This window comes from Mesoplodon mirus (genome assembly GCF_964341445.2).
Source record: "Mesoplodon mirus genome assembly, chromosome: 18".
Taxonomy (NCBI): domain Eukaryota; kingdom Metazoa; phylum Chordata; class Mammalia; order Artiodactyla; family Ziphiidae; genus Mesoplodon; species Mesoplodon mirus.
This window is the reverse complement of record NC_138994.1, coordinates 7,874,714-7,899,091: the sequence shown is the minus strand read 5'-3', so window position 1 is coordinate 7,899,091 and position 24,378 is coordinate 7,874,714. Positions and strand designations below refer to the sequence as shown.

Here is a 24,378-nt window from a genome sequence, read left to right as displayed (position 1 = left end):
CGCACCTCCCCACGCCATCCTTGGCCCCGCCCTCTCCCTCTGGGTCCCTCCTTCCCTAACCCTCGTCCCTCCCTCTCTCCCTCCTCCCCTCCTCCCGACACCTCCTCCTCCCGACTCCCTCCCGGCGCCGCTAAGTTTCTTCGCTCGACACCGCGCACAGACCTCGGGCCCGGCCCCGGCCCCGCGACCATGCTGTGCGGCCGCTGGAGGAGCCGCCACCGGCGGCGCGAGGAGCCCCCGGTGCCGGCCCAGGTCGCAGCGCCCGCAGCGCCCGTCGCGCTCCCGTCCCCGCCCGCACCCCAGGACGGCGGCAACAAGAGGCCCGGGCTGCGGGCGCTGAAGAAGATGGGTCAGTGAGCGGCTGGGGCGGCTCGGGGTGGGCGCGGACGGGCCCGGGGGCGCAGCCTGGGAGGGTCGGGGTGTTCCGGCGAGCCGTTGGTGGGCTTCCCAATGGGGCTGTGGGGAGTCCGGCGAGGCATGGAAGGCCAGCACCGTTCCATCGGGGGAGGGGAGGTCGCACCTGGGGTCACTCGAGGTCCTGGGGTCCGAGCGAGGCTCCCAGGATGGCTTTTGTTTCCCACCAGGAGGCGCCCTACCTTCGGGTCAGAAAGCCAGAGTTGCCTTCTCAGATTTGAGGGAAGTCAGTGGGGGAAAGGAAAGTAACTGTGGTTTATCAGGCATCTCCCAGACACTGGCCAGCACTGGGTGGTTACAGATGTGGTACCCTTCAGTCTTCTTCACCTTCCTGAGAGGCAGGTGGTATAATCCCCATTTCACAGATGAGGAAACTGACTCAGAGAAAGTCAGGAATTTGTCTATGACCACACCGCTAATAGAGGGCAAAAGTTGGTATGTACCCCACAGTGCCCCTGGCCCCCTCGCAGAACCAGGGCAAAGTGGGACTGACTGGGGGGTTGAGGGCTTGAACGAGGGGGTTTATGTGTGAGAGTATTTTATACAATGTAAAACACTGTAAAACTGAAGTGGTGTAGAACTGTGGTCGGTAGAATAATGAGGTGGGGCTGAGGGAACAGAGGGCAGGGCTGCCCGAAGACCTGTGTGAATCTTGGAGGAAAAATCAGAGGTCCCGGGGCTTCCCTGGTGGCGCACTGGTTGGAAGTCCGCCTGCTGATGCAGGGGACACGGGTTCGTGCCCCGGTCTGGGAAGATCCCACATGCCGCGGAGCGGCTGGGCCCGTGAGCCATGGCCGCTGAGCCTGCGCGTCCGGAGCCTGTGCTCTGCAACGAGAGAGGCCACAACAGTGAGAGGCCCGCGTACAGCAAAAAAAAAAAAAAAAAAACAACAGGGGTCCCGATAGCCAGTCTTACCTTCTCTTTACCACTGTCCTCCACCCCTTGTTATTATTATTATTTTTTAAGATTTTAAAATTTATTTATTTATTTTATTTATTTATTTGTGGCTGCATTGGGTCTTCGTTGCTGTGCACAGGCTTTCTCTAGCTGCGGCAAGGGGAGCTTCTCTTTGTTGCGGTGCGTGGGCTTCTCATTGCAGTGACTCCTCTTGTTGCAGAGCATGGGCTCTAGGCACAGGGGCTTCAGTAGTTGTGACACGTGGGCTCAGTAGTTGTGGCTCGTGGGTTCTAGAGCGCAGGCTCAGTAGTTGTAGTGCACGGGTCCGCGGCATGTGGGATTTTCCCGGACCAGGGCTCGAACCCGTGTCCCCGGCATCAGCAGGCAGATGCTCAACCACCGCGCCACCAGGGAAGCCCCACCCCCTGTTCTCACTTCTACCTCCTCTCATTCATTTGACCTGAATTTATTGAGTGCTGTGTTCTGAGCACCGTGCCTGGCACTCTCCTTATGGAGACAGAAGACGTGGTCTCTGCCCTACCCTTCATCAATCACACGTGCATTCCGCAAACGTTTATTGAGTGCCTATAGTATGCTCTGCCCTGGGGATTCAGCAACGAACAAGGCAGACACAGTCCTGGCCCTCAGAGAGCTGAAGTACCAGCAAGGATGTCAGACAATGAAGCAAAGAAACAAGGCTATGAAGGAAGGACCAAGGTGCTGGCGAGCCCTGGCTGCACCCTGGAGCGGGAGGGAGACTAGAGTGAGGCAAAAGGGGAGAGCCAGGTGGAGGCTGGGTCCTCAAGGCCCCTGCTTATAAGGTTATGGACTTTCTCTGGAGGGTGACAGGAGCCCGGGAAAGGTCTCAGCCTGGAGGAGAGAGGCAGGAATTGTGTAGAGTAGGGGTGGTTTGGACGAAGGCAGCGGTGAAACAAGGAGACCCACAGGAGGGAGGTTGAGGAGTCAGCTGGGCAAGCTGGGTGTGGGCGGAGGGGACGGGGAGCTCAGAAGTGGGCCGGTACAGCCGAGATGGATTCCAGAACTACAGAGAGATGCACTGGGCTGGACTTTGCAGTTGGTGGGATCTGGAAGGTGTCTCTAATGGGTGGCAGCGTCATCATCCTGCGGTCTAAGGGGCAGTGGTGGTTTGGGGAGAGGTCGATGGCCATGGGGAGTTGAGGTGCCGCTGAGATAGTCAAGGGCTGGTGTTGGGCCAGAGAAGCAGCCCCAGGGGTCAGCTGCCTGCGGGGGTTATGGGTACCATGGGAGGACTGAGGTGATGCTCCTGCACACCTGCCTGCCTCCTCATTCCGTACACTTTTGCTAAGCCCCGTCCGCATGCCAGGGCGCAGTGTCAGGGCTGGGGCTACGGAGATGGAGAACACAGCAGCTTGCCCTAGGGGAATGAACAGTCTAGTGCCAGGAGCCACTTGTAGGCAAATAATTACAGCTGAGCCCAAGACTCACTACCCTTTGGCTGAGTAATGCTGAACGGGAGCTCCCGGCACCCTGTGACAGTGACACTCTTGGGAACTCTGTGGGTGTCAGAATGCCATCTGGGCCACCCTCCCTCCTCCCTGACTGCTGCACCGTCCTGTTGAGTGACTGCCTTCCAAGAGAGGAATGTCAAGTCTGTGGAGAATGCCCCTTCCCCAGGCCTCACTGAGTCCAGGAACAGGGTGGAGGTGAAACCCAGGTGTCCTGGGGCCCAACTGCCCTGGCCATAAAAGCCAAGTCCTAGGTCTACCCAGGTAGCTTCCACGATGACCCCTGCACCTGCTGCCTCTCCTGAAATGACCCTCAGGGCTGTGCCTTGTCACCGCCTTCGCCACACCCCTTAGTCTAACAGAGGACAGATTTTCTTTCCGATCAGGTCAAGAGACTAGAGCAGGGAGTGGCTCAGAGTCAAAGGCAAAGAGGGGCCCGAGGAAAAGAAAGGGGGGCCATAGTGGGGGAAACCGAGATGGGGGGGACGGACAGCAGCCCCCACGTTGAGTGGGAGTCATTTGTGGAGCCTGGGGTCCACTCTGCTCCCATCCCCCGCCCCCAGGCTGGGCTGCTGGCCTGGCCTGCGCCAGGGAGGCCAGGGAACAGCTGAAGAGCCCAAAGAGGAGCCCAGTGAGCACCGGGGCAGGGCTGAGCTCGCAGTAGCCCAGATCCTACTTAGTCCTCGGCCACCCCAGGGGAAGGTGCTGTTACTGTCCTCACAGATGAGAAACTTGAGGTGGAGGGGGCGAAGTCACCGGTCCAAGGCCGCGCGGCTAAGAGGCAGTGTCTGTCTGCCACCAAAGCCATCATTTTCAATGAGGGCTCTTTTTTTTTTTTTTTTTTTTTTTGTGATACGCGGGCCTCTCACTGTTGTGGCCTCTCCCGTTGCGGAGCACAGGCTCCGGACGCGCAGGCCCAGCGGCCATGGCTCACGGGCCCAGCCGCTCCGCGGCATGTGGGATCCTCCCAGACCGGGGCACCAACCCACGCCCCCTGCATCGGCAGGCGGACCCCCAACCGCCGCGCCACCAGGGAAGCCCCAGGGCTCTTTTTAATAAGAAACAACGTTTCTTTCTTTCTTTCTTTTTTTTAATTAATTAATTTATTTATTTATTTTTGGCTGTGTTGGGTCTTCGTTTCTGTGTGAGGGCTTTCTCTAGTTGCGGCGAGCGGGGGCCACTCTTCATCGCGGTGCGCGGGCCTCTCACTATCGTGGCCTCTCTTGCGGAGCACAGGCTCCGGACGCGCAGGCTCAGTAGTTGTGGCGCACGGGCTTAGTTGCCCTGCGGCATGTGGGATCCTCCCAGACCAGGGCTTGAACCCGTGTCCCCTGAATTGGCAGGCGGATTCTCAACCACTGCACCACCAGGGAAGCCCTCAATGAGGGCTCTTTATTGCTGGAATTAATGAATACTAATTAACACCTTTATAACACTGTGGGAGCGCTTTTCTCCTATTAGCTCATTTAATGTCACAACCTTATGAGGTAGGTGGGACCATTAGCCTCATTTTACAAGGAGGAAACTGAGGTTCAGAGAGGTTCAGTAACTTGCCCCGGATTCCAAGCTGGGAAGCAGCTAAAAGAGGATCTGAACCCAGGAAGTCTGGCCCAGGGTCCAAGCTCCTAACACAATGCATGAATGAGTGATTTAAGCCTGGTGGGGAGGGGCCTGCTACGCCCCTCCCCCATAGTGGTTCTGCCAGCTGCCAGGGGTGTCCTCATAGGGCTGCCAAAAAAAAAATATCAGTACGTCCCAAATTATGTAAATATTTGATACTAAAATATTATTTGTTGTTCATCTGAAATTCACATTTAACTGGGCATCCTGAATTTTGTCTGGCAGCCCTATCTCCCCAGAGCCTGGAACTGTTCCTGTGCCCCGATGCTCCACCCTGCCCCTAATCCTCCCTGTGAGCAAAGCACTAACTGGGCAGAATCTGTTGCCTTCCCTCCCGGGTCGGCACACACCGCCAAGTGCCGCAGAGAAAGTGGGCTCTCCCTATGGCCTGCCCAGGGCATCTCCTGCAGGGTGAGTGGGGCTGCCAGGGGCGAGGTTGGCAGGTGGGACGGTCTTCAGAGCAGCCCCCGGTCTGGGTAGGCGCCTGGCCTGGGTGGTGGGAGGGGTGGGCAGCCCTCCTGGTCACGTCGGCGTGTGCCAGGCAGGGCTGGGGTGGGGGCTGGCTCTGTCCTGCATCCTGGCCCCCCTCACCTCTCCTCCTTCCTCAGCTCTGAGGAGCCCCGCTCCACGATCTCAGCCCCCAAACAGGCTTCACGCCTGGTCTGGCCCTGCGGAGAAGAATGTTGCCACCTTTATCGCACTGTGTCCACCCAGAGCAGGGGAAGCACCGCCTGCCTTTCTTGACTTTGTTGATGCTTCAAGGAATGTTATGGATTCTGGCACTGAGCTCCGCTAGGCTCTAGCCCTGGGTGTGGCAGCCAGTCAGGGCGAGGGGGACACGTTTGGTACCCGAGGTGCTGGGGCTCCCTGCTGGCTTGAGGATTCCGGTGGGAAGGTGTTTGAGACCCCCTCGCTGTTGCCTGTCCCCTCCCAGAGCCTCATGGCCTCAGTCACCGGGGGAAAATCTGCTCTTCCTCCCCTCCCCCCGTTGGCATGAAGCTGTCGGCTGTCGCTGTTCCCTGCATGTCTCACATTCCTGCTGGAGTCCCGTGGGCACTTCCTGAGTGTGCACTGGCACACACACACACACACACACCTTAGTTTCCACGCCAAGCTGACCACCTCCCACCCACCAACCCCATACACACACACACACACACACACACACCTGATATGCACACACCACCCGACACACACCTTCACTCCTTACACACCCTGCTCTCTGCATACACGCCCCATGACCACACAGCACTCCCACCCCTGCCACCAGCCCACTCTGGCCTCTGCCCACCCCCTACACGGCCCCTGCATCCACCCCTGCCTTGGGCCACCCACACTGTTTTCAGCATACACAGCTAGTCCTCTCTGATCATCAGTGGCCCATCTGTGAGAAAGGTGGGATTGAAGGGCCAGGGATAAACTTGGCCTCCCCACAGCCCCTTCCAGCTCTGCCAGTGAGGCAGATTCCTGCCCCCAGCCTTGGCCCCAGACCACACACAGCCCAAACCGCCCAGGCTGCAGGTGGTCACTGGGAATCCGTGGGGCTGCCGGATCCTCACCACCTCCCGGCCCCTCTCTGGGGGCTGAGATAAGCGGCTCAGGGAAGGTGTCTGGGCCCCAGCTGATGACACGGGAGCTGGGCTGGGCGGGAGAGGGGCCCAGCTGGAAGCCGTGGGACTGAGGAGCAGGGATGGAGCAGAATACCCGGGTCCCTTTTCCCTCCCGGGAACTGCCTCGGTTTCCTTCTTTGTTGTCACTTACTGTGAGCCCCCTGTGGGGGGGCCCCAGACGGAGAGCCCCGTGTGCTCCTTCAGTGACACAGAGCCCTTTGGGTGAGGCCCCCCAACTCTCAACGCTCTCCAGCTGCCCCGTGACCCTGGACAAGTTCGTTAGCTGCTCTGTGCCTCTTTAACAGCTTTATTGAGAATTAATTCACATCCCATACCATTCGGCCATTTAAAGCGTACAGTGGTTTCTGGCATGTTACACTATTATTATTATTATTATTTTTGGCTGTGCTGTGTGGCGTGCAGGATCTTAGTTCCTCCACCAGGGATCGAACCTGTGCCCCCTGCGTTGAAAGCGTGGAGTCTTAACCACTGAACCACCAGCGAAGTCCCTTAATTTTTAAAACTTGTGGTAAAATATATATATCATAAAATTGGCCATGTACCATTCTGAAGTGGGTAATTCAGGGGCATTAATTACATTCACAATATTGTGCTATTTCTAAAACTCTTCCATCACTCTAAACAGAAACTCTGTAACCATCAGGACATAATTCACCATTCTTCCCTTTCCCCAGCCCCTGGTAACCTCTAATTTACTTTCTGTCGCTGAATTTTTTTAAATTGAGGTATAAGTGATATAAAATCTGTTTCTATGAATTTGATTGTTCTAGGTACCTCATGTAAATGGAATCGTACATCATTTGTCCTTTTGGGTCTGGCTTATTTCCCTTAGCATAATGTTTTCAAGGTTCATCCACGTTGTAGCAGAGATCAGATTTCACTCCTCTCTATGGCTGGATAATATCCCACTGTATGCATAGAGCACATTTTGCTTATTCATTCATTTGTTGATGGACACTTGGGTGGTTTCCACCTTTTGGTACTGTTTGTCCTCATTTTTACTACTGTTATTTCGTGATTGTTCCCCCACCTGCTCGGTTGAGGTGGCCATGGTGCTGGCCCAGCCCAGCTCCAGGTTCAAGGCAGAGATGGATAGATAGAGAACCCACGGAAACCACGGGAGGCAGGCAGCTTGCCCTCCAGCTCCAAGCAGGTAGGAATGAGGTCGAGGAAACATCTGTGGGTTTGGATCTGGTGGGACCGATAAATGTTAACTGGGTGGCTAGGCAGAGGGCCAGGCCCCTCTCAGCATCACTGCCCAGGGCCTGGGCCTGCCTCCTGACCTCACGCCCTTACCTCCCTTGGTCCTGCCCCTCCCATCTGACAGCTCAGCCCCCTCACTACCCCAGGGTTCAGAAGCTCAAGCAATGGAGAAATAGAGGCACCCACCCAGGGACTCAGCACCTGGCCCAGCCTGGCACTTCACCCTCATTCTGTGTGGCTTTTCCTCTGGCAGTGTGGTTGGAGGACAGTGTGGTCCAAGGGGCAATGTGATCCGGGGGCCTGTGCTGGTTGGGTGGGCAGAATGGAATGTCACCCCTTCCCCCAGCAGGCTCCTGGGGAGCTGAGGGTGAGGGCCAGGAGTAGGGGCCTCCTCAGCGTGGGAACCTGTCCCAGTGGGGGGCTGGTCGGGAGCTCAGGCTGCCTTTCTCCATGTCCTGTTTGCAGCAGGCTCTGGACAAAAGAGGCCCTCAGTGACTCACCTCCATTTCCAGACTTAGTCATGCACCAGCCCCCCTCCTCCCCACCTGCCCCCCCACCTCAGGCCTTGGCATCACAGGGCTGGCCCAGTCAGGGGAGGTGGCTGCAGCTGCAGAGCCTGGTTGTCATGGGAATGAGGAGTCCCCTTTCCCATAGCTGAGGGGGTGGTGGAGGGGCGGGCTCAGCCCTGGTGGCGCCGCAGGTGCCCCTGAATGCCCTGCCCCCCACTCTGTTGTTCCTCAGGATGAGAGAATGCGGAGGTTGCCTGGATGTGGGGAATCTGTGGGGATAGGGGCCTGAGGGTCTAGTGAGTCTCTTGGCCTGGCACATGCCAAGTTCCAGCTCTTTACCTGGAAGAAGGAGGGTTCCACCTCCCCTCCCTGGCTAGGTGGCACTGAGTGGGCATTGACCCTTCCAGAAGGCCACAGTCTAAACCCTGAGAGACCCCTTGGAGCCATTAAGGTCACAAATTGGCCCAAGGGGGACCATAGCCTCTTAAGGATGGCAGGTTTCTCCTCCTGCCCCTGAGTCCATGATTCTCCATCATAGTCACTCTCAAAGTCATAAGGTAGCTTTTTAAACATACAGATGTCCAACCCCCAACCTGTACCTGCTGGACGAGAATCTCTGGGTCATGGGTTTTGCAACCTCCACCAGGTGATTCTGATGCACAGCCGGAGTTGAGAAACCCTGACCCACAAGGCTGCTGCCCTGACATCTGGACAGATGGCTCGGGGCTGGGGCTAGAATGCACTTAGTCCCCAGCTGTCTGTCCATCTGCCTCCCCTTTCAGAAAACACTGACTGCAAGCCTGGCTCTGGGACAAGCACTGAGGTGAGGATATCCCAGTGCTTGGGCTTATTAAGGTCCACTGAAATTACAGTTTAGGTGGGGTGATTTAATTAAATAAAAAGTGTTGCTGGGGGTCAGGGAGGGAGAACTCCTATTTGAGGACAAATCAGGAAAGACTTCCTGGAGGAGGTGGTCCTTGAAGGACCCCAGTGTGAGGAAGAGACGGGAGAAGGATCCTAAAAAGGCTCCTAGAGAGAGTGAGAGGAAGCCCCAGGAATTTAGACTTGATTCCTCAGGTCAGTGTTCGCAGCTGGGCAAGCAGGGTCCTTGGGGCCACAAAGCCTAAAGCCAAACCCAGTATTGGGAGCTTGTTAAAATAAAGGGAGGAAGAGAGGCCCACTGTCTTGTTTCCTTTGGCCCACACAGTGGTGTTTTGGGGTTTTTTGTTTCAATTTGATTTAATTGCCAACATTGACAAATCTGGAGGCGTCACATATAAATCCAGATCCGGTTCTCTGGGAACTCTGGGCCTTCATCCACTCCCGGCTGCCTCCGTCCTTCCAAAGGGTGTGGACCCTACAGTTTGTCTGGTTTCCACACGTTCTATTGTCCCCTGGCTCATAAACCTTTGGTTTTGACCCCCTGCCGAGGAAGATCTGAGCAGGGTGTGGCCCTTCCAGGATGCGCAGCATCTTGACTGAAGTTTGGATTTTGCAGCAGCTACTGTTGTGGTCTCCATTTTATGAATGGGGAACACGAGGCTTAGAGCAGTCACAGGGTAGTGCCACCAAGGCCGTATAACTGGGAAGTGACAGAGCTGGTATGTGACTCCTCGGACCCTGCTCTGTCCTAGGTCCTCAAGCCCAGGGTGGTTGCAGGGAGCTGGGGAGGGAGGAGGATGGGAGGAGCAGAGAGGTCAGTGTAGGGGCCAAGGGCGAAGGTGCTGGGGCCTGACCTCCAGGGTCTGAAGGCTGCTCCTGCCACTCCCCGGCCATGGAATTCTGGCAAGTTGCTGAAGCATCTCTGCGCTTGTTTTCTCGTGTGTGAATACGTGAGTGGGGTCTGGCATGTAGTAGGTACTTTTTTTTTTTTTTTTTTTTTGCGGTACGTGGGCCTCTCACTATTGTGGCCTCTCCCGTTGCGGAGCACAGGCTCCGGACGCACAGGCTCAGCGGCCATGGCTCACGGGCCCAGCCGCTCGGCGGCATGTGGGATCCTCCCGGACCGGGGCACGAACCCGCGTCCCCTGCATCCGCAGGCGGACCCTCAACCACTGCGCCACCAGGGAAGCCCCGTAGTAGGTACTTTGTAAGCATTTTGTCTTATTAAGAAGGATGGACGCTGTGACCGGAGAGCACATGTGGGCTCAGGGGTTACCCGGGGTTGTGACAGTGGCTGGGCAAGGGGGATACCAAGTGTCACAGGAGATCATGCTTTCAGCTGGGCCCCACCAGGGCATCTGGAGATCAGCCCCAGGCTGGCCAAGGCAGGACTGGGCCTGGCATGCTTGGTCTGAGACCCTGGAGCCAGAGTGACCTCTGCTGTCCTCCCTTGTCTTCGGGAAAGCAGAGGTGAGGAGCTTGGGTTGCAGCAAGAAAGATTTAGGTTAGATAGTGAGACTACCCTCTTGATGGTCAGGTTTTCGTGTTAAGGGAAAAGGCTGTTGATGGCAGCTTCTAGGCTTGAAGGCTGGAGGCCCTGGGAGGGGAGTGGCAGAAAGTGACCTTTAGCGAGGCCTGAGGCCCAGGCGCCGCCTTGAGCTCTGCTCTGACGGCCTCCAGAGGAGGCTGCTTGACAGCGGGGAGGGCAGGCCTGTTACTGGCACCCCTCCCAGGGGGGCCTGGGTGGGACACACCAAGCACAGGCCTTGGGGCCAAAAAGCCTATAGCCAAAGCCAGTACTGGGGCCTGTTACAGGGGGAGGAAGAGCCGCCTGGGAGAGTTTGCAGAGGCTTTGGGAGGGAGGCTGCACCTCCCTGCTGGGAGGAGGGTGGAGGGAACCTGCAAGCGGGGCGGGCCAGGATGCTCATCGCCTTCCGCCCCCGCAGGCCTGACGGAGGACGAGGACGTGCGCGCCATGCTGCGGGGCTCCCGGCTCTGCAAGATCCGCTCGCGGACGTGGCAAAAGGAGCGGCTGTACCGGCTGCAGGAGGACGGCCTGAGCGTGTGGTTCCAGCGGCGCATCCCGCATGCGCCTTCGCAGCACATCTGTGAGCCGGGGCCCGGGCGGGCGTGGGCAGGCTGGGGACAGTGGAGGCCCGGCCCCGCCGCCCTGACCCGGCCGCGCGCGTCCCGTCCCTCTCCACAGTCTTCGTGCAGCACATCGAGGCCGTCCGCGAGGGCCACCAGTCCGAGGGCCTGCGGCGCTTCGGGGGCGCCTTCGAGCCGGCGCGCTGCCTAACCATCGCCTTCAAGGGGCGTCGCAAGAACTTGGACCTGGCGGCGCCCACGGCCGAGGAGGCTCAGCGCTGGGTGCGCGGTCTGGCCAAGCTGCGCGCGCGCCTCGATGCCATGAGCCAGCGCGAGCGCCTCGACCAATATCCTCCCAGGGAGGGCAGCGGACCGCGCGGGGAGGGGGGCCGGCCGTGTGCCGGGAGGACCCTCGGGCCCAGGGGAGGCGCGGCTCCACCCTTAGGGACCCGCGGTTTGAGATAGAGCCCCTTGTCTTAAGAACTGAGGGTGGTGACGGGGCATTCTGTCTCTGGGGAGCCCGGTCCCGTGGAGGACGGTGCGGCCGGGGCACTCGGGGTCCACAGGCTGAGGGGAAGCACAGCCCCCAAACCCGGGAGCCCCCAGGGCGGGGGTGGGGGTATGCCATACCTGTCAGTACTGTCAGCAGGGGGCTGGGCCCAGCCTGTCTCTAGTATTTCCTGAGCACCCACACCTGGATCCACTTCTATCTGCATCGAGCGGACTCCAACCAGGACAGTAAGATGAGCTTCAAGGAGATCAAGAACCTGCTCCGCATGGTCAACGTGGACATGAACGACATGTACGCCTACCACCTCTTCAAGGTGGGCATCTGCCACCATTCTGACCTCTGCTGTCTGCCTTCCCCCAGCCATCTGAGTCATCAGTTCCCTCCCCCCTCCCCCCCCCCCCCCCCCCGCCAGCTTTTGTGGAGAGTGACCTCTCTCAGCAGAAAGGCCACATCTGGGCCTAGGTACACTTTCAACCCAGTGAAGCCACTGGTCCAGGATGGGAGTGCTGGCCCAGAGCTCCTTTCCTCACCCTCAGGCAGAGCCCAGGTAGGGAGGACCTCAGGCTCACGGGTACACACAGGAGCGCAGCCCCCTCCACTGTAGCATGTGTGGCACCTCCACACGTGACCATGTACACCCCACGCGTGGGAGCACAGACAGGGGCCCACGGAGGTGGGCTCTGCATCCGTGGCCCAGTTGGATCACGTGGAGACACCTGTGTGGATGTTGACTGTGACCCCAAAAGACACGAGGGCCACGGCACCAGTGCACCTGGGCCGATAGCGGCACGTGAATTCTGTTATGTGTTGCTTATTGCCCCCGGTTGTGAACGTGTGAGGCTGAGAAGGGAGTGTATACACACGGGAGGGGGGATTCTGGCACCGGGGCTCAGCCCTGCCCAGGGCTCACAGTTTTTCCTCCCACATCTTGATTCTTGGAGTAGGTAGGTCATGGGGCAGAGAAACAGGCAATGAACCCAAGAGTCCTTTCTTAGAATCCCAGCCCTGCGATTTAGCAGCTCTGTGGGTCTGAGTGAGACCCGGAGCCTGGCTAGCTTTCAGTTTCTCCACCTGTGAAACTGCAGACAATGCCTCCTTCCCAGACATGGTGGGTGACGGGTGTGTCAGCGCAGGCCAGCTCTCCCAGGGTGTCCTCCTCCTCTGAATCTCTCCCTCCTGCTCTCCAGGAGTGTGACCGCTCCAACAATGAGTGGCTGGAGGGGACTGAGATCGAGGAGTTTCTGCGACGACTGCTGAAACGCCCCGAGCTGGAGGAGATCTTCCATCGGTACTCGGGCGAGGACCGGGTGTTGAGCACCCCCGAGCTGCTGGAGTTCCTGGAAGACCAGGGTGAGGATGGCGCCACGCTGGCCCACGCCCAGCAGCTCATCCACACCTATGAGCTCAACGAGACAGGTGAGGGGTCTGACAGATGGGGCTGGGGCCAACACGGCCCAGGGCTCGGCATCTGACAGGTCCGGGTTCCCAGCTAAGTGGGCTCTGCTATTACAGGCTGTGGGCACCGTCTTGGGCAGGTTACCTTGCCTCTCTGAGACTCAGCTGCCACATCTGTAAAATGGCATAGTAATGTACTGTCCTCACAGGGTTGGGTTGAAGTTAAATGGCATAACTTGGGAGCCCCCTGGTGGCCTAGTGGTTAGGGTTCCAGCCTTTCACTGCCGTGGCCCGGGTTCAATCCCTGGTCGGAAACAGATCCCACAAGCTGCGAGGCGTGGCCCCCCCCAAAAAAGGGCATAACTTACGTAGAGTCCAGTCAGTAGACAGGTGCTCACTATTACTAAGTTGAGTGAGCTTTGGGGCATTTTAGGGCCAAAGGGGTCCCCCGTGATGCTCTCTTCTGCCCATTCCTTCAGCCAAGCAGCACGAGCTGATGACTCTGGATGGCTTCATGATGTACCTGTTGTCGCCTGAGGGGGCTGCCCTGAACCCGGCCCACACGTGTGTGTTCCAGGACATGAACCAGCCCCTGGCCCACTACTTCATCTCCTCCTCCCATAATACCTACCTGACCGACTCACAGATCGGTGGGCCCAGCAGCACCGAGGCCTATGTTAGGTACCATAGTGGGATGGTGGGAGTGAACGTGTCTGGGAGCCAGTTTGGGGATGGACATGGGGCTCAGCTCCCGCCATGGGCTTCCTGGGGCCTACCTGGGGGCCTGTCCATTGCCCTGCTCTGTGCCACCCACATGACACCTTGCCCATCCATCCATCTGTCCGCAGAGCCTTTGCCCAGGGATGCCGCTGTGTGGAGCTTGACTGCTGGGAGGGGCCAGGAGGGGAGCCGGTCATCTACCATGGCCACACCCTCACCTCCAAGATCCTCTTCCGAGATGTGATCCAGGCAGTGCGTGACCACGCCTTCACGGTGAGCCCTGGGACCCCCACGCCCAGCCCCAGAGCCTTCCCCATGACATCAGCTGTTCTCAGTCCTTCCAGAAGAAACCCCTGGGACTTCCCTGGTGGTCCAGTGGTTAAGACTCTGTGCTTCCACTGCAGGGGGCACGGGTTTGATCCCTGATCAGGGAACTAAGATCCTGCATGCCGCGTGCGGTGCGGCCAAAAAAAACCCAAAACAAAAGAAACCCCTGCCCAGAGACTCACTTTCACCAAGTGCTGCTGGGACAACTGCCCAATGGGGTAGAATAAAGCTGGGTGAGAGGCTCCCTTCTCCCACGCTTATATTTAGTAAATGTATTAAAATCATAAAATTTCCAGAAGAAAACCTTGTGGGTAGGGAAGGACATTTTACTCATGACTCACAAAGAGAAAATCGTGAAAGAGAGGCTCAGTGTTGCACCTACATAAAAGTGCAACTTCTGTCGAACTATACAAACCTTACCATCAGCAAATGATGGGCTGGGACCAAAAGTGTGCAACCTAAATGACATGGTCAGTGTCATTAACAGATAAAGAGCATTTATAAAAGAAAAACATTCCTGCAGCCACCCTCAGCTCCCCAGACAGTCCACCCCTTCCCCGAGGCCCCAGATCTGCCCTCCACGTACACACTGACCCTAGTGTGTCCCACATCCACGCACTCAGTCTCCCCCAGAGTGGGTTCTCCAGAGCCCTGCCTTTGCCTGCCTGACCTGAAAGGGGTGGGGGGCCGGGCACAGCAGGGCTCCTGGTGGGGGAGGGGTGAGTGACGGAGCTGCTGTCCCTCCCTCCCACAGCTGTCTCCGTACCCCGTCATCCTGTCCCTCGAGAACCACTGTGGGCTGGAGCAGCAGGCTGCCATGGCCCGTCACCTCCACACCATCCTAGGGGACATGCTGGTGACGCAGCTGCTGGACTCCCAGAACCCTGAAGAGCTGCCGTCCCCAGAGGTGATGCTCCCGGACCCCCAGCCTGGGTGGGGGGAGGGCCTGGCTCCGAGGTCCACCACCCACCTCCCTCGTTCAGGCCCCCTCCCCTCTCTCTGTCTTAACCTTCCTCCGCTTCTCCGTTCATCTGACATCTGCCACCCTGTGGTCTTGTCACTTGGCTGCCTTCCATTTTGACTAGACACACCCAACCCTGTCACCTGGCGTCGAAGGCCCTCGACAACCTGGCCCTGACCTCCCCGCCCTGCCTCCTGCCACGGAGTCCCTGCAGGCTCGGCCATTCCCATCTCAAAGGCCTTGGTTGACACTGTCTCCTCCACCTGAAGCTCCCTTCCGAGCCATCTGTGCTCGCCAAGCGCCACCTGCTTAGAGCTCTAGCTCAGCGTAGAGGGCCTCTTCCTGTGGCCTTAACGACCCCCTCAGCTCTCTGGCCAGAAGTGGTCCTTCCTCCTTTCCTCCCAACCCCCAGAGCATTTCATTTGCCCCTTCAGGACATTTATCCTTTTTGGGCTCTTGGAGAAAACTCTCCTCCTACTCCCAATCCCAAATTATGCAAGGAATGTAGATTCACCTTTGTGTGTGATTTGATTTTTTTGTCAGTATGAAAATAACCTACATATGGTAAAAGAAAAAATGGAGCCGCAGAAAAGCATACACAATGAAAAACGGATTTTCCTCCACTCAGGCTCCCCCCCCGTCCTATTTCTGAAGAAGTAATCATCTTCAACAGTGTCTTGTGTATCCTTCCAGAACTTTCCCACGCATATATATAGCTATGTACCTAGCTATCTTCTCTTTCAAATGGTGCATGAAGAAGATCATGTGAACACATATTCTACATGCGCTTCTTTCACATGAGATCTTTTTTGAAGAGAGCACCTTCTCTTTCAACCCCGAGCTGCCTCATTCATTTTATTGGCTGCTGTGTAGTATGCTGATGCTTAGAGGAACCCCATTAGCCAGTCCCCTGTGGATAGGGCTGTTTCCCTAATAGGTTTCTTCCTATTAGAAACATCACTCATCTGTGTCTCCTTCGCTGCTTGACACCCTGGGCCAGCCCCTCACACAGTGGTGGCTGAATGATAGACTGACCGGCCGACATAGGGGCAAAAGGGCTTAATTTTTCCGTGTTGGTCTCTACAGCAGCTGAAAGGCCGGGTCCTGGTGAAAGGGAAGAAGCTGCCAGCTGCTCGGAACGAGGACGGTCGAATTCTATCAGACCGGGAGGAGGACAACGAGGACGAGGACGAGGAAGAGGAGGCGGGGACCGCAGAGCAGAGGCGGCGGGTGAGTGGGCCTGGCTGGGCCAGCCCGGGCTGGGCAGGGGCTTGATGCCACTGTGGAGCTTGGGGGCAGGTGGCAGAGGGAAGGAAGGTGGGAGGACCAGGGGTCTGGAGTGGGCAGACCGCCGCTGAGGCTCGTCTCCCAGGCCAAGCAGATCTCCCCGGAGCTGTCGGCCCTGGCCGTGTACTGCTGTGCCAGCCGCCTGCGGACCCTGCGCCCTGCCCCAGCCCCGCCCCAGCCCTACCAGGTCAGCTCCCTCAGCGAACGCAAGGCCAAGAAGCTCATCCGAGAGGCAGGTAGGAGCCAGGACGTCGGGCCTCTGGGGGACCTGCAGGCTCCTGGTGGGTGGTAGATGCTGAAGTTGATCTGGAAAGGAGTGTGAAAGGGCTTCGGGGGCAGTGAAAAGAGGGGCTCAGGGAATGAGTGCCCAGCACATGCCCAGTACCTGGCCAGGCGTACATAGAGGGAAAAGGGCACAGGGAAGAGGGACGCTGCTGTCTGCCTTCACCAGCTCACAGCCTAGCGGTGGGGCCAGACATAGATGGATAATTACGGTGCCGGGTGATCAGTCGGGCATGACAGGCATGACGGAGGCTGGGGAAGCCCAGCAGGAGGGGGTGAGATCAGAGAAGGGTTCCCGAGCAGGTGATGGCTGAGAAGACACCTGATCGAAGGATGAGGAGGAAGCAGCCAGGTGAAGAGGGGGAGGGGACTTCCAGACAGGAGAAGCAGGTTGTCCCAAGGCCTGGAGGCTTGAGGTACAGGAAGGGTTCCTGGAACCGGAGGCGTGGCTGGAGGAGTGCTTGTGGGATGAGCCATGAAAGACAGGGGATGCCAGCCTGGGGCCAAGTGCTCCACCCACCGAGTCGGGAACATGGGGACTTGGGGTGGGAGGCAGTGCCAGGCGGAGGGAGGGGTGGGGTCCCTGCCCCTCTCTGGACTTCAGCAGCCTCCTTCTGAGGACCCCCGTCCCCTCATCAGAGAGAACAAGGAGCCGGGGCGGGGGAGCTGGGGATGGAGTTCAGCCTCTGTTCCCAGCTTGTCTCTGGAGGTGGGGGAGGGGAGGGGACAGGCCCTGGCACCCGGTGAGCCACAGCCCAGGGGCTGTCACAGTCCTGCCCCAACTCTCCCTCAGGGAACAGCTTCATCAGGCACAATGCCTGCCAACTGACCCGTGTCTACCCACTGGGGCTGCGGATGAACTCGGCCAACTACAACCCCCAGGAGATGTGGAACTCCGGCTGTCAGCTGGGTGAGTGGGAGAGCACCGGGGAGGGGGGCTGGGCAGGGGGCCACGGCGGCCCCAGCGGTGATGAGGCCGCACAGCTTTCCAGAAGGTGGAGAAATGAGTCCTGTGGATGCCAGTTATTAAAAGACTGATCAAAAAGGAAGGTGGGGAAACGCAAAGCAGGCTTGTTTATGTAAACGAGCCAGTGCACAATCTCAAAACTTTTTATGAAGGTGGAAATTAAAAACCTCCGCTCCCACGTGCCCCTCACATACACACACACACAGCCCGGCAGTCCTCCCCACTAAGTCAACGCTGACGAGCGTGTGCTCTGGAGGGACGCTGAGCAGTGCCAGAGGAGAGGAGCCTGGTCCCCTTGGGGGCAGGGAGGGAAACATGGGGCTTCCTTGGATCCTGCCTCTGGCCCGGCCCCAGGCCCAGCCCCACCCTCCGGCTCCGGCCGTGGAGGCTAGGTCCCCTGGCTGCCATGAAACCCCCCAGCCATGGTAGGGGTGGGATAGCACTACCCAGGCAGTGGGACCCTGGGCCCTCTCTAGAGAGCTGAGTCCTCGCCCCATGAGGTGTGTCTGGCAGGGAGGGCAGTGAGACTCCTGAAACTGAGCAGTGAAGAGAGGGCCACTAAGAGCCCCTGCCCTGCCCCCGCTGTGTCCACAGTGGCCCTGAACTTCCAGACGCCAGGTTATGAGATGGACCTCAACGCCGGGCGCTTCCTTATCAATGGGCAGTGCGGCTATGTCCTGAAACCTGCCTGCCTGCGGCAGCCTGACACAACCTTCGACCCTGAGTGTCCTGGACCCCCCAGAACGACGTTCACCATCCAGGTCAGCAGCCTGGACCACACCCTGCCTGGGGTCCCTGTCTGCGGGGTGCCAGCCCGAGGATAGCAGAGGCCTGGGGACAGCTCGCGGGAGGGCGGTCCGCCTCCAGGTCCTGAGCGGGAGGGCCGGTGTGAGCGCCTCGGGCCAGGCTGCAGCTCCCCTCGCTCCCGCACAGGTGCTGACTGCGCAGCAGCTGCCCAAACTGAATGCCGAGAAGCCAAACTCCATCGTGGACCCGCTGGTACGCATTGAGATCCACGGGGTGCCCGCAGACTGTGCTTGCAAGGAGACCAACTACGTGCTCAACAATGGTGGGGGCCCTGCTGGGGCGAGCTGGGGGCAGACAGCGGGGAGCGGGGCAGGTGCAGGGCGGGCTCTTGACGGACAGGCCTGCGCCCTAGGCTTCAACCCCCGCTGGGGGCAGACCCTGCAGTTCCAGCTGCGGGCTCCGGAGCTGGTGCTGGTCCGGTTCGTGGTAGAAGATTATGACGCCACGTCCCCCAATGACTTTGTGGGCCAGTTTACACTGCCTCTCAGCAGCCTGAAGCAAGGTTGGTGGGGTTGACGGGGGTGGGAAGAGAAGGGGGGCTGGGCCTCCAAGACCCTGTTCACCCGGGCTGCCCACTCCCTCTGAGAGCCTGGCCCTGCAGGGCGGTGGGCAGAGAAGCTGACACCGGGCTACCCTCCCGGCAGGATACCGCCACATCCACCTGCTTTCCAAGGACGGGGCCTCACTGTCACCAGCCACCCTCTTTGTCCACATCTGCATCCAGCGCTCCTGACGGCACAGCTGAGCCACCCTGGGTTCTGCAGGTGCCAGTCTGCATCCCTCAGCGGAGGCCCTCTCCTCTGGAGTGGAGGGATGATGGAGGGCCAGCCCTCCAGCCTCCCACTTAGCCTGCCCGCCAGGCTCTGTTCTCAACTGGGTGCTGAGGGCCGCCTAGGCCCCTCCTGAAGAACAGGCAGTTGATCTTTTCCCTGGGCTGTGAGATGCCCCCAGCTCCTCAGGTGCTCAGCCCACCTGGTCGTCGTGGCTTCTGAAGAGCCAGGCCTGTTGCTGCCGGGAGACTTGGGGAGCAGGACACGTAAGCCCTCGGCCAGTCTCTGCCCCGTCCCAGCCTCTCTCCCACAAGGAGCCCAGCCACCCCCTTGCCCCCTCCCCAGGCGTTAGCCACCCCCTAAGGCCCTCCTTCCCCCTCCAGGCTTTCTGGGCTCCTCCCTCCAGCTCTGGAACCTGAGCGCTGCTCCCTTGTTAAAGCAAGCAGGGAGAGGGAGGCTCAGCCCTGGGGAAACCTAGGAGGAGATTTTTAACTTGTCTTAGAAGAGCCCTGGAGAGGACAGCAGAACCAAATAAAGAAGCAAGTTTACCATTGCCACCCCCTGAGCACCTCTGAGGCCACACCCACAGGCCTGTGAGGAGGGACGGGGCAGAGGGAGCGTCCCTTGGGCCTCTCGCTGCATCTGGGCTCCCTGAGACAGCCGGGGTGCTGGAGGCTGCTGCAGCTCAAAACAGCCCTGACCCTTCCTCTTGGCTCTTGGCTCAAAGCTGCTGCCAGCATCACAAGACTGTGAGGACAGCAGTTCACAAAGCCACCCCCACAGCACGTACACCAGGGGCCTTGGATGGGGAGGGGGCAGGTAGGTGGGCTTCTGCCAGAGCAGGGTCGTTATGGCCCTCAAGGGGGCGGGGACAGGCCTCTGACGGACTCCAGAGTCGCCCGTTCCAGGCTCAGCTGGGTTCGAGGCCCCTGTCTGCTCAGTAGTCGAATCCCAGAGACCTGGAACTCTCCTTCCACCAGCCAACCAGCCTTCTAGACAAAGGCCTGGAAAGCAGCGGGCCGCCCCAGGCCCCCCTAGAGATGCTGGGAGAGCGTGCCCAGACACCAGAAGGCAGAATCCAGAGGAAACCTGTCAGAAAGGTGACTTTCTGGGATTAAATGTGGAGCCCTGGCATCTGGGGTTCCCTCGAGCAACAGCACCAACACCGAACAAGGGCTGAGCTCGATGACGGTCCCCGGAGGGTGGCCCGGGGCAGGGGCTGGGCTGGGCTGGGGCAGGAAGCTGCTCCCACAGAACCCAGGGCTGGGCTGTCTCCGCCTTCCTGCCATGACCTGATGCAGGAAGTGACAGCCTCACCCTGCTCTCGGTTTACACCAAGAGGGGCATTTGGTTCTGATCCATTAGTGTGTCTGAAAGAAGACAATCAGACTCTGAAGGGGCCCAGATGCCCCTGGCCAGGAACCATGAAGGAATGGGCTGGGCGGCCGTGGTACACAGCACTCACGGCTGTCAGGAGAGGCAGGCGGCCAAACTGCAGCCCCACGGTTGGGGGCACGGTGAGGCCAGGTCCAGTGTTGGGGTACGGAGGGCAACTGAGAGTTGTCCGGTCCCCGCAGGGCCTGGGCTGGGGCTCCTGTCAGGTGAACGCGGGCGCCCCGGCTGAGCCCCCCACCCTGCTTCTCGTCTCTGGCTTGGTGCAGCAGAGGAAGGGTTTACTGCTCGGAGAAGAGCCCGAAGGCTGGGAAGATGGCCTTCAAAGGGCGAGAGTCCTTGAGGCAAAAAAGCTGACAGGAACTGATTATGGGAGCTGGGGGCAAAGAAGAAACACAGCTCGTAATTCTGGAGACCCCTGGGTGGAGACCACCCACAGGGCTGTGTTCTCCCAGCCCAAACCTAAGATGGGAACGAAGGCCTGCTTTCAGGAGCTGGAGTCAGCTGGTCTGGGGCTGGGGAGAGACATAAGGTGGGGGTCTAGGAGGACTGGGAAAAGGCCTCACAGATGATCCCAGGGGCAGACCCTGTGTCCTCTCAGGGTGCCGCTCAGGGTCCAGGTTCCCTGGGAAGGGGCTCGGAGGCACCAGCCGTGGGGCGGGGGCGGAATGGATGAAAAGGTCCAGAGGAAGAGAAGAGGGGGTGGGGGGGGGGACACACACGACACACAGGACGTCTAGATGCGGTTTCTCAGGCCCTTCCTGGGAACCATTCTGGTTCAGTGGGACCTGCCGGCCTGCAGCATCAAAAGCACCCCCGGTGTCTCCACAGAACCACCCGGCCCCTGGCCCACAAGGGGAGGTGTGACATCTGGACAAGTGGGAGGGGCGGTGCCTGCACCCTCCGTCAGAGGAGCCACGCTGACCGGGACCGAGGGTGCTGGCGCAGAGCCTGGCTGCTCCTCTTACACGGAGGAACCTGAGTCAGTACCGGCTCCTTGCTGGCGGGTGGGAGAGGTCAGGGGCAAAGAGCCAAACTGGCCCTGAAAGGGCAGCCTTGCCAAAGGAAGGTCTTCAGAAGTTGCCCGGTGCTGTGGTCACGAGGGCCTTCCCTGCAGAGCGAGAGGACTCCAGCCCAGGCCGGGGGCTTGCATCGGTTCCACTGCCACCTGCTGACCAGAGGAATACAGAGGAATACAGGAGGGCGGGAGGGTTTTGTTCAGCTGCTTCCTTTATTAGAAACAAGTGAGATGGACCAAGCAGAACAACAATGCATTTGGCATTTCTCCCCCCACCCCAGAAATGGATGCCCCTCCCACAGCCTGGAGAAAAGCCAAGACAGAAAGGTGAAGCTTCCCACTTCCCACATCCCTGTTCCTGGATGCGGCACCCTGCCGGCAGGCAGTCAATATTTTTGCACTGAATTGAGTGACATTTTCCCCACGGCATCCCTAGGGATGGTCTGTTTGCAGGCCTGCCGTCACCTTGCAGTAGTAAACCACAGCCCTGGCTCTCCTCTGGTTCTGGGGCAGGCGGGCCAGGCCTCAAGAAGGCTGCCCCTGGGTGAGGAGGCACCCGCCAGAAATATGCTCCTGCCCGCCCCCATCCCGGCCTGGCACCACCCTCTCCCGGGCTGTAGCTCTGTGAAGCTATCCAGACCTTTGGGTCATCTTTGGGCAAAGAATTCAAGACACCCACCCTGGGCTTCAGCAAGTATGTGACGGCAGTTAGAAGGGAGCTGCAGGCAAGGCCTGAAATTTTTCCATAAACCTAGGTGTTGAAGTGGCTTGGCGTGGGCCGGCCTCCAAACCAGACATCCGCGTCTTTGGAAGTGGGCACGCGTGGGGGAAACAAGCCCTATGTAGTTGACCTCAGTCGAGAGCTGAGGCCTCCTTTCTCCCCAGCTCTCTCCTTACAGAGACAGGAGGCTGTGGGAATGTGCCACAGGGTCAGGGGTCAAATGCAGAGTCAATCCAAAGGCAGGAGTAAACATCTGGAACATGGAGTCCGAGAGCCCAGCGCTGGAGGCAGAGGGCAAGGGCCACAACCGGGAAGCCCACCAAGAGCAGCTGCCCAAGGCAGGTCCCCACGGATGAGTATGGAGGTCCCGGGGCCTTTCCCTCGTTGGGTTCAAGCCAGCCACGGGTCCACCATCCTGCAAGGCCCCAAATCCCAAGCACCGGTTCTCTCTGAACTCTCTGACCTGAAATCCTGGAAGGAGTTGAGTGAAGAACCCTGTTTGGGTAAAAAGGAGACTAACAGCAGCCACCGAGCCGACTCCTGCAGACCTGGGCGGCGGCGCTGAAGGCGGCAGGGTCCCTACCAGGAGACACCGGCAGAGTCCAAGGAGCAGTCGCAGGGTTTTGGAGGGAGACATTGGGACCTCTCCAGGAAACCTGTTTCTTCCAGAGCAGGCACGGGCCTCACAGTTTCCATTCCATGACTTCAGTCACCAAGGCAAAGCTCACTCCCAGCGCTGTCGTGCACCTCAAATTTCAGAGGCAGCTCAGGCTGGGACCTGGCCCCGAGCTGACCAAGCCTGTGACAGGGAGCTTTTCCAAGTTCCAGGTCCTGCTCAAGGTAGGAGAGTTGGGCACTGTGTTCTTTGACATCCTTAGAAGCCTGCACAGGGCGGGCTGCTCTGGGCCTTGGGGTGCTGTGTGTCCGATGGCTGTGGGGCGAGCCTTGCCTCTCCGACTCCCGCCGTCCGTGGAATGCAGTGCACACCTCGCTAAGAACAGCAGCTTCTTTGGCCTGGGCATCTCGGAGTCAAGGAGTCAAAGGTCAGCCATGATCAGTGCCTGCAGTTTGCAGCACAGGGACGACAAGGAGAAGGGAGGCCCCTGGAGGCCTCTGGTGAAAAGCCAGTCAGTGGAGCTGCTGGCTCCAGCAGTCCTGCGTGTGCAGAGGCAGAACAGCCCCATCCCAAGCACATGATTCCCTCCAGCTCTGGGGACCCTGCAGAATCAGCCTGGGGCATCTCTCACCAAAACCCACAGCCTGCAACACAGCCCTACAGGCCTGCGGGCTAAGGCTTCCTTCCCTCTACAAGTAGCTGAGAGGTGAAAGCAGCCAGGAAACCCCACACCCCACACCACTTACCTCCTCCTAGAGCAAAAGTTACATACAAGCCTGCACATGGGTTGCTGCTGACAATTCGCAGCCCAATCCTCCCCAAGCCACTTGGCTGAGCACAACTGAGGAATGCCTACACGACAGCCACGTGACCAGAGGCTCCATAATTCTGGGGGCCATCGGCAGCATCAGCAACCATCACCACCACCACAAAAATCCACAAAACATCATCAGTGAAAATCAGACTCAGCCAACGACAACAGGAAATCATTCCTGTCGCCAAGTCCAGATCAGCGTCTAGCCACCACTCCTTGCTGCTACTCGCAGGCTGTGTGTCTTGGAAAGGAGCATGAGAGATGGCTAACGGGTTGGAAGGCACAGGCCAAGGGCTGGTGGCTGGAGGTCTGGGTATCATCGGCCCCACGCCATCCTTGCCCAACCACCCTGGGGGCATCAGGGTCCTCCTGGCTCTTTGCTCTAAGATGAGCTAAGCAGGATTTGCACTGATGTGGTCTTCACAACGATCCAGATGCTACAAGGAGGTCAAAGGTCCCCTTCAAAACTGCCAGTCACCCCAGGCAGTGGAAAAACATAATCTCACAGGGGACTTATCCCCGTAACATAAGGTTGGCAACAGCTGGCTAATGAGCCCTGATTTAAAAATCAGTTGGCAGGATGACTTCCTACAGGGAGCAGGCCAAGAGGATTGGAAGAGGGACTTGATTCATGAAACCCGCTTCCACAGGTCATCCCCGCCACCCAGGTTTAGGACGCAGAAAAGGTGTGGCCCCCGCAGGAAAACCTCCGAGTTGGGTCAGCCCCAGCCAGGACTCCACCTGACATTCTAAGAGAACCGAGCTCTCCCCAAAGCCTGCACGGCCCTTCCACCCCACCCCACCTTCTCGAAGCCAATATTCCAGCTGATTCAGAGGGGAACTGGATAATGTTCCCCACATCCTCTTTCTCCTGCTCCCTCAAGAAAAGTCAATGCCTGCTTTCAGAAGGAAACAATTCACTGTACCAATGTGTTTGTCTGGCACTGGCCTGAGATTCTAATTTTGAGGAATGATCTGGATTCAGTTTTTCATTAGAGACCAAACATCCTTGTACATTTGGAACATGAAAGATATTTAAAATATTTATATATATATATA

At 58.7% G+C, this 24,378-nt stretch overlaps 1 protein-coding gene across 6 annotated transcripts; it reads left to right on the top strand.

Moving 5' to 3' along the window:
• Positions 1–65: 65 nt before the first annotated feature.
• Positions 66–18,828, top strand: PLCD3 (phospholipase C delta 3). Of its 6 annotated transcripts, XM_082605102.1 has the most exons (16): positions 4,665–4,829; positions 8,544–8,584; positions 10,590–10,751; positions 10,850–11,078; positions 11,426–11,555; positions 12,430–12,658; positions 13,117–13,318; positions 13,486–13,630; positions 14,439–14,591; positions 15,732–15,875; positions 16,018–16,168; positions 17,008–17,124; positions 17,776–17,942; positions 18,115–18,250; positions 18,341–18,490; positions 18,633–18,825. In XM_082605102.1, exons 3-16 carry the CDS (start codon positions 10,619–10,621, stop codon positions 18,719–18,721), a joined length of 2,175 nt encoding a protein of 724 aa, XP_082461228.1. In that variant the 5' UTR covers positions 4,665–4,829; positions 8,544–8,584; positions 10,590–10,618; the 3' UTR covers positions 18,722–18,825. The 6 variants fall into 6 exon arrangements, 5 of the variants coding, with proteins under 5 accessions (XP_082461226.1, XP_082461225.1, XP_082461224.1 ...); XM_082605100.1 differs by lacking the exons at positions 4,665–4,829; positions 8,544–8,584 and adding an exon at positions 66–349 and having other exon boundaries at positions 13,486–13,609; positions 18,633–18,828; XM_082605099.1 differs by lacking the exons at positions 4,665–4,829; positions 8,544–8,584 and adding an exon at positions 66–349 and having other exon boundaries at positions 15,735–15,875; positions 18,633–18,827.
• Positions 18,829–24,378: the final 5,550 nt, after the last annotated feature.